The sequence below is a fragment of the Oncorhynchus masou genome, chromosome 9 (genome assembly GCF_036934945.1).
Source record: "Oncorhynchus masou masou isolate Uvic2021 chromosome 9, UVic_Omas_1.1, whole genome shotgun sequence".
Taxonomy (NCBI): domain Eukaryota; kingdom Metazoa; phylum Chordata; class Actinopteri; order Salmoniformes; family Salmonidae; genus Oncorhynchus; species Oncorhynchus masou.
In genome coordinates, this window is record NC_088220.1 from 84,227,328 (window position 1) to 84,237,327 (window position 10,000).

The 10,000-nt window shown below is 43.1% G+C and overlaps 1 protein-coding gene across 1 annotated transcript in view; it reads right to left on the reverse strand.

Annotated features, from left to right (window-relative positions):
* The window catches only part of LOC135546694 (ventricular zone-expressed PH domain-containing protein-like), an 80,078-nt gene that overhangs the window by 6,306 nt on the left and 63,772 nt on the right, over positions 1–10,000 (reverse strand). Inside the window, exon 7 of the mRNA XM_064975308.1 lies at positions 7,982–8,118. Coding sequence (XP_064831380.1) covers positions 7,982–8,118 — 137 coding nt within the window. The remainder of the gene's footprint in view (positions 1–7,981; positions 8,119–10,000) is intronic.

Genomic DNA, 10,000 nt, shown 5'->3' on the forward strand with positions numbered 1-10,000 from the left:
TTGTGTGTCTATGGACGCGACCCAGTCGTTCATCCTAAATGTTCCATTGTCATACTGGCTGGCAATGTTCCTATCCCTTGCGTGCTAGCTAACTTACAGCCAAGTCAAACGTCAAAAATAATAACAACAGTAGCTGCATATGCATTTGTTTAAAAACCTCTACAGGATCGATGTCCCCCCTCCCCCCACGGGACGGTTGAGCTAATGTGCGCTAATGTGATTAGCATGACGTTTTAAGTAACAAGAACACTTCCCAGGACATAGACATGTCTAATATGGGCAGAAAGCTTAAATTATTGTTAGCCTAACTGCACTGTCCAATTTACAGTAGTTATTACAGTGAAAGAATACCATGCTATTGTTTGAGGAGAGTGCACTGTTATGAACTTGAAAATGTATCAATAAACCAATTAGGCACATTTGGGTAGAATTGATACAAATATCCCTTGAACAGAAATACAATGGTTCATTGGATCAGTCTAAAACTTTGCACATACACTGCTGCCATCTAGTGGCCTAAACTTGAATAATACATTGTGGCCTTTCTCTTGCATTTCAAAGATGATAAAAAAATTATTTTGTATTATCTTTTATCAGTGTGTAATGTGTTATATAATAATAAGCTAATGAGGCGTGATTTCACCTGGCATAGAAAATGTGCTCTCTCAACAGAACACTGTTGTTCAGAGGAGCTAGCCAACAACACAGATAACACAATCACTTCAAACACTGAAGCTGTAAAGACTTCAAACGAGCTGCACTTAATTTCGTTTTTACTTTTAATCAATTGAATATATCCACAAAAATTATGCCAGCTGATTCCTGATTTTGACTGGTTGAGAAACGCTGCCTGTCTTTCTCGTCCCAACTCCCGACACGTTCATTAATATGGAGATCGAATTTGAATATTGAAACAATGTTTCAAATGTCAGAGAGACAGACAGCAAGGTAAAAACAAATCTCCGCTGTTGAAAACTAAATGTTAGTCTAAAAGAAATGTGAGATAATGTCTAGATGCTTTTTATAGTGGAGATCAAGTGTATAAATTGCCTGGCTGGGCTGATGAGACAGTAAATAGACATTTCAACATCATAGATTTAGCCGGTGGTAACTTGTGGAATAGACACCGGCTGGAATGCGCTTTTAATCAATCAGCATTCAGGATTAGACCCACCCATTGTATAATGTTGAACAGCTGCCTTGGGGCTGTTATAGGCGACGTGTTGCTTGATGCCAAATATTTCAGTGACAAAGTAAAATGTTGCTAGGATTTGTTACGACAGTAAATTAGCACAAAACATCAACTTTTATGGTCCTCTTGCAAAGATCCATTGCGTAAGCTGCACATGTATGCAGTAAGACAAGAGGGTGTTTTACTGTCTTCGTCCTTATATAAGGGAGGAAATGAAATCCTTCAGCCCATAAGAACTTCCTCTAATGTTCTACCCCTTAAGACAGCTACATCTTTCTGACTTGTGTAGGTGGAAGGTGTATGTGTGTGTGTACGTGTGTGATACACCACAGCCAGATCATAAGGTCACAGAGCGAGCGCTAGGCTATAAGCTATTTTTCATAGACCTATACTCACATCCTTAGACCCCTCTAGTCAGCCATAGTTCTGTAGTCTGCGTGTGTTGTATTTGTGTGTGCTGTGTGTGTGTGATGGCAAGCGTTAATCTCCATAGACTTGCCCACGTCCTTACCTCCCTGGCTGTCTGTGCGGAGGGCCTTCTGTTAGCGACAGTGGTTAAGCTATTCATGTATTCTCACTCAGGTTAAAGGAGTAGTCAATATACTCCTCGGCCCTGTTCCATTTCGGCCCCTCGCCATGTCCTCTAGTTCCTATTGCATGTGTGTCCTAAGAATCGGTTAAATAAAAACAGTATTTTATGGCTTGACTTTGGAGAAGCGGAGAGGTAAAGGGGCTAGAGGACGACATGGAGCAGGGGTGAGGCTGTACTGAGGTCTCTCTCTCTCTGTCTCCCTCTCTCTCTCTCCCTCTCTCTCTCTCTCTCTCTCTCTCTCTCTGTCTCTCTCTCTCCCTCTCTCTGTCTCTCTCTCTCTCTCTCTCTCCCTCTCTCCCTCTCTCTGTCTCTCTCTCTCTCTGTCTCTCTCTCTCTCTGTCTCTGTCTCTCTCTCTCTCTCTCTCTCTCTCTCTCAACAAAGCAACACACACAGGATGAGTTACCTTGCCAAGAAGAGGACCTTGAGGTAGTTTGGCAGCAGATTCTGTCTGGTCCCAATTAGGAGGACTGTTAAAGGATTCTGGAATCATCAGTGGGGTTGGAAAGTGGCAGACAGAACCCGGGAACAAAAGAGATTACAGGAAATGCCAACATCTGATGACCAGTGGTGGTTGGCCAAGGTCAACAACCAGCACTAGTGTACAGGTCAAAAGGTCAAGAAACCAACAGACCACATGGCTAAGCTCTGTTCCATCCTGTGGATCAAAAGCATATCGCTTCGTTATGATACAAACTGCATAAAATCCTTTCAGACCAACAGAAGAGCCTAGTTGTAAAGGTTAGGGGTATAGGTTAGGGTATAGGTTAGGGGTATAGGTTAGGGTATAGGTTAGGGTAAAGGTTAGGGGTATAGGTTAGGGTATAGGTTAGAGGTTTAGGTTAGAGGTATAGGTTAGGGTAAAGGTTAGGGGTATAGGTTAGGGTAAAGGTTAGGGGTATAGGTTAGGGTAAAGGTTAGGGGTATAGGTTAGGGGTATAGGTTAGGGTAAAGGTTAGGGGTATAGGTTAGGGTAAAGGTTAGAAGTATAGGTTAGGGTATAGGTTAGAGGTATAGGTTAGGGTAAAGGTTAGAGGTATAGGTTAGGGGTATAGGTTAGAGGTATAGGTTAGAGGTATAGGTTAGGGTATAGGTTAGGGTAAAGGTTAGAGGTATAGGTTAGGGTAAAGGTTAGAGGTATAGGTTAGGGTATAAGTTAGGGGTAAAGGTTAGAGGTATAGGTTAGGGGTATAGGTTAGAGGTATAGGTTAGGGTATAGGTTAGGGTATAGGTTAGGGTAAAGGTATAGGTTAGAGGTTAGAGGTATAGGTTAGGGTATAGGTTAGAGGTATAGGTTAGGGGTATAGTTTAGGGGTAAAGGTTAGAGGTATAGGTTAGGGGTATAGGTTAGAGGTGTAGGTTATGGGTATAGGTTAGGGTAAAGGTTAGAGGTATAGGTTAGGGTAAAAGTTAGAGGTATAGTTTAGGGGTAAAGGTTAGAGGTATAGGTTAGGGTATAGGTTAGGGTATAGGTTAGGGGTATAGGTTAGGGAATAGGTTAGGGTAAATGTTAGAGGTATAGGTTAGGGTAAAGGTTAGGGGTATAGGTTAGGGTAAAGGTTAGAGGTATAGTTTAGGGGTAAAGGTTAGAGGTATAGGTTAGGGTATAGGTTAGGGGTATAGGTTAGGGGTATAGGTTAGGGTATAGGTTAGGGAATAAGTCAGGGGTATAGGTTAGGGGAATAGGTTAGGGTATAGGTTAGGGAATAAGTCAGGGGTATAGGTTAGGGGAATAGGTCAGGGATATAGGTTAGTGGTTCAGGTTAGTGGATAGCTTAGAGGTTGATGTGGAGTCATTGGCACAGCAAGATTGAGTTGAGAAAACAAGAGACAAAGAGGGGGTCCAATTTGTGGCTTTAAACAGCTGTGGTGAGGGAGGAACTGTTGGTTAAATTACAATGTAGATTGTCTTGGGCAAGAGAGCTCAATTTCACTTCCTTTCAACTTCCTTTCAACCATTTACATTTGTTCCCCAATGTCTCAATATTTGTTAAAGCCTGGAGAATACAAAGCAGAGTTTTGAATTGAAGAAGTCAGAGAGTCCTCATCATTCATCTGGATCTCTCTCTCTCTCTCTCTCTCTCTCTCTCTCTCTCTCTCTCTCTCTCTCTCTCTCTCTCTCTCTCTCTCTCTCTCTCTCTCTCTCTCTCTCTCTCTCTCTCTCTCTCTCTCTCTCTCTCTCTCTCTCTCTCTCTCTCTCTCTCACAACATTGACTAACAATAAGCCAACACTGCACACACACCAACACTACCCACACACCAACACCACCCACACACCAACAACACCCACACACCAACACCACCCACACACCAGCGAGTCCTCATCATTCATCTGGATCTCTCTCTCTCACTCTCTCTCTCTCTCTGTCTCTCTCTCTCCCTCTCTCTCTTTCTCTCTCTCTCTCTCTCTCTTTCTCTCTCTCTCTCTCTCTCTCTCTCTCTCTCTCTCTCTCTCTCTCAACATTGACTAACAATAAGCCAACACTGCACACACACCAACACTATCCACACACCAACACTACCCACACCCCAACACTACCCACACCCCAACACTACCCACACACCAACACTGCCCACACCCCAGCACTACCCACACCCCAACACTACCCACACCCCAACACTACACACACCCCAACACTACCCACACACCAACACTGCCCACACCCCAGCACTACCCACACCCCAACACTACCCACACCCCAACACTACACACACCCCAACACTACCCACACCCCAACACTACACACACACCAACACTACACACACACCCACACACCAACACTACATACACCAACAGCAGGATAAAACATGATGATGACTCATGGGCTTTCTGATGACTACGTGACCTCAACACATTGTTTTACGGTACTGTTTTCTCAATGGTTCTGATTAGGCAACACTTTTTTCCTTTGCACAATAATTATTTCTGCTGTAAAGTCCAATGACCTTAAACCAAGTTCTGTCTCAAAGTAAGTCAGAATCAAACACTGATTAGGAGGGATTTGTATCGTTAAAACACAGTGGAGAGCTTCCTCGCCTTCACACACACACACACACACACACACACACACACACACACACACACACACACACACACACACACACACACACACACACACACACACACACACACACACACACACACAAACAAACTGAGGTATTAAAGGGAACAATGACAGCATTATTAAAGGGAATGACTGAATTATTACAGGGAATGACTGAGTAATTACAGGGAATGACTGAGTTATTAAAGGGAAGAATGATTGAGAAATTAAAGAGAATAATGACTGAGCTATTACAGGGAAGAATGACTGAGTTATTACAGGGAATGACTGAGTTATTAAAGGGAAGAATGACTGAGTTATTACAGGGAATGACTGAGTTATTACAGGGAAGAATGACTGAGTTATTAAAGGGAATGACTGAGTTATTAAAGGGAAGAATGACTGAGTTATTACAGGGAATGACTGAGTTATTAAAGGGAAGAATGACTGAGTTATTACAGGGAATGACTGAGTTATTACAGGGAAGAATGACTGAGTTATTAAAGGGAATGACTGAGTTATTAAAGGGAAGAATGACTGAGTTATTACAGGGAAAGACTGAGTTATTACAGGGAATGACTGAGTTATTAAAGGGAATGACTGAGTTATTACAGGGAATGACTGAGTTATTACAGGGAAGAATGACTGAGTTATTACAGGGAATGACTGAGTTATTAAAGGGAATGACTGAGTTATTACAGGGAATGACTGAGTTATTACAGGGAATGACTGAGTTATTACAGGGAATGACTGAGTTATTAAAGGGAATGACTGAGTTATTAAAGGGAATGACTGAGTTATTAAAGGGAATGACTGAGTTATTAAAGGGAATGACTGAGTTATTAAAGGGAATGACTGAGTTATTAAAGGGAATGACTGAGTTATTAAAGGGAATGACTGAGTTATTAAAGGGAATGACTGAGTTATTAAAGGGAATGACTGAGTTATTAAAGGGAATGACTGAGCTATTAAAGGGAATGACTGAGCTATTAAAGGGAATGACTGAGTTATTACAGTGAAGAATGACTCAAGAAGTTGCAGCATCATACCCTGATCCTGGGTATCACCCATTGATTAATAGCGGGCCAAACTTATAACTCATAGTATGTCGTCTACTAAGGCTCAATACCGGGACCAAAGTTATTACAATAATCCCTAGTTGATTCCCCAGATAGACATTAGGCCTTGTCACGAGATGGGGACTCCACTGTTTCACCCAACATCACATCATGATTCAATTAAAAAGTAGAAAAGGAAAACACATAATGACAGGGAGTCCAGTGACTCGTTTGTTTGTGCCTTCCTTGGAGGGATGTAAATGTGTACGTGTGTGTTTTGGAAATGATTTCTGTCTACGTAAGGGTCTATTTGAAGTGTTCCCCTGTGTATATGCAGTGGTGGAGAAAAAGTACCCAATTGTCATACTTGAGTAAATGTATAGACAAGTAAAAATGAAAGTTACTGTCACGTCTAAACAAGGTGGGTGGAATCAGGCGCAAAGAGCAGATAGCGATATGACAGTTTATTCTCCGGTGAACAAGAAACACGGTCAACCCAACACAACACACACAGGGTGAACAACCCAACACACACAGGGTGAACAACCCAACACACACAGGGTGAACAACCCAACACACACAGGGTGAACAACCCAACACACACAGGGTGAACAACCCAACACACACAGGGTGAACAACCCAACACACACAGGGTGAACAACCCAACACACACAGGGTGAACAACCCAACACACACAGGGTGAACAACCCAACACACACAGGGTGAACAATCCAACACACACAGGGTGAACAACCCAACACACACACAGGGTGAACAATCCAACACACACAGGGTGAACAATCCAACACACACAGGGTGAACAACCCAACACACACACAGGGTGAACAATCCAACACACACAGGGTGAACAATCCAACACACACAGGGTGAACAACCCAACACACACAGGGTGAACAACCCAACACACACAGGGTGAACAACCCAACACACACAGGGTGAACAATCCAACACACACAGGGTGAACAATCCAACACACACAGGGTGAACAATCCATCACACACAGGGTGAACAACCCAACACACACAGGGTGAACAATCCAACACACACAGGGTGAACAACCCAACACACACAGGGTGAACAATCCAACACACACAGGGTGAACAACCCAACACACACAGGGTGAACAACCCAACACACACAGGGTGAACAACCCAACACACACAGGGTGAACAATCCAACACACACAGGGTGAACAATCCAACACACACAGGGTGAACAATCCATCACACACAGGGTGAACAATCCAACACACACAGGGTGAACAATCCATCACACACAGGGTGAACAACCCAACACACACAGGGTGAACAACCCAACACAGGATAAAGACGAACCGGAGAATATAAACACAAGATACACCGACTGACATGAATACACAAATAACAATCCCACACAAAACAAGGGCGGGACAACCTACTACATATACAGACACTAATTAACTAAACAACACACAGGTGAAACCAATCAGACAAAACCAACAGATACACGAAAAGGGATCGGTAGTGGCTAGCAGGACGGTGACAACGACCGCCGAGCACCGCCTGAACAGGCAGGAGAGCCAACCTCGGCGGAAGTCGTGACAGTTACAGAGTAAAATACAGCTTGAGTAAAAGTCTAAAAGTGTTTGGTTCTAAATATACTTAAGTATCAAAAGTAAAACTATAAATATTTTCCAATTCCTTATATTAAGCAAAGCAGACGACACTATTTAATTGTTTTTAAAAAATCTACAGATGGCCAGGGGCACACTCTAACACTCAGACATCATTTACAAATGAAGCATGTGTGTTTAGTTCAGTACTAAATGTAACAAGTACTTTTGGGTGTCAAGGAAAATGTAGGGATTAAATAGTACATTCTTTTCTTTAGGAATGTACTAAAGTCAAAGTAAAAGTTGTCAAAAATATAAATAGTAAAGTAAATTACAAATACCCTCCAAAACTACTTAAAGAGTACTTGAAAGTATTTCTATTCAAGTACTTTATGCCACTGTGTATATTATATGATATACTTTATTGTTCCCGAGGGGACATTTGACTTGAACAGCTAAAGTCTAAGTGTGAAAGGGATACATACAGATTTTCCCTTCCGGAAGTGGAGTTGGTTTCCTGCCAGGGTGAAGTAGCGAGTCTTCCAGCGTTTGATGAACTTCCAGCGAACCTGCTTCTCCTTCAGTTTCCCCTCTATCAGCGGCTGGCCATCCTCGTTCACCACTGGAGAGACAAATCAAAACAACATAACGCTCAATCAGTTGTGAGTCACAACCACTCAATGTTACCACCTGCTTATGGAGTGTATGTAGCCATGTGGGAAACAAACCCACAAGCATCCGGGCACCAACGTGGGAATCAAACCCACAAGCACCCGGCTCCAACGTGGGAATCAAACCCACAAGCACCCTGCTCCAACGTGGGAATCAAACCCACAAGCACCCGGCTCCAACGTGGGAATCAAACCCACAAGCACCCTGCTCCAACGTGGGAATCAAACCCACAAGCACCCGGCTCCAATGTGGGAATCAAACCCACAAGCACCCGGCCCCAACGTGGGAATCAAACCCACAAGCACCCTGCTCCAACGTGGGAATCAAACCCACAAGCACCCGGCTCCAATGTGGGAATCAAACCCACAAGCACCCTGCTCCAACGTGGGAATCAAACCCACAAGCACCCGGCCCCAACATGGGAATCAAACCCACAAGCACCCTGCTCCAACCCACTGTGCCCTTGGAACCACAAAAGAAACTCACAGGAAGACGCGATGATTGAAAATCGAGGCTGAATATAAATGTAGATACGACAGTTGAAGTCGGAAGTTTACATACACCTTAGCCAAATACATTTAAACTGACATTTAATCCTAGTAAAAATTCCCTTTCTTTGGTCACATAGAATCACCACTTTATTTTAAGAATGTGAAATGTCAGAATAATAGTAGAGAGAATTATTTATTTCAGCTTTTATTTCTTTCATCATATTCCCAGTGGGTCATAAGTTTACATACACTCAATTAGTATTTTTTAGCATTGCCTTTAAATTGTTTAACTTGGGCCAAACGTTTCGGGTAGCCTTCCACAAGCTTCCCACAATAAGTTGGGTGAATTTTGGCCCATTCCTCCTGACAGAGCTGGTGTAACTGAGTCAGATTTGTAGGCCTCCTTGCTCGCACATGCTTTTTCAGTTCTGCCCACAAATGTTCTATAGGATTGAGGTCAGGGCTTTGGGATGGCCATTCCAATACATTGACTTTGTTGTCCTTAAGCCATTTTGCCACAACTTTGGAAGTATGCTTGGGGTCACTGTCCATTTGGAAGACCCATTTGCGACCAAGCTTTAACTTCCTGACTGATGTCTTGAGATGTTGCTTCAATATATCCACGTAATTTTCCCTCCCATAATGCCATCTATTTTGTGAAGTACACTAGTCCCTCCTGCATGAAAGCACACCCACAACATGATGATGCTTCACAGTCGGGATGGTGTTCTTCGGCTTGCAAGCCTCCCCCTTGTTCCTCCAAACATAACGATGGTCATTATGGCCCAAACAGTTCTATTTTTGTTTCATCAGACCAGATGACATTTCTCCAAAAAGTACGATCGTTGTCCCTATGTGCAGATGCAAACCGTAGTCTGGCTTTTTTATGTTGGTTTTATAGCAGTGGCTTCTTCCTTGCTGAGCGGTCTTTCCGGTTATGTCGATATAGGACTAATTTTACTGTGGATATAGACAATTTTGTACCTGATTCCTCCAGCATCTTCACAAGGTCCTTTGCTGTTGTTCTCCTTCCTGCGTCTCCTTCCTGAGCGGTATGATGGCTGCGTGGTCCCATGTGCTGTATATTCCCCTTACTCTCATCTTTAGTCTGGTCTATATTCCCAGGAACAGCCTAGTAGGCCTATTCCATCCCAATGTGCTGTATATTCCCCTTCCTTATGTGTTTAATACCTGCCTGCTGTTTTGTATTGTCTAGCACTAAACAAGAGGGATCAGAGCCATCTATTCATGCATGGCTCTGTCTGAAATAGAAAACAGCATACAGTAATTGGTCTTCAAACTTATTTTGGACAGAGAGATCACAGCCGTGCAGAACCTCTA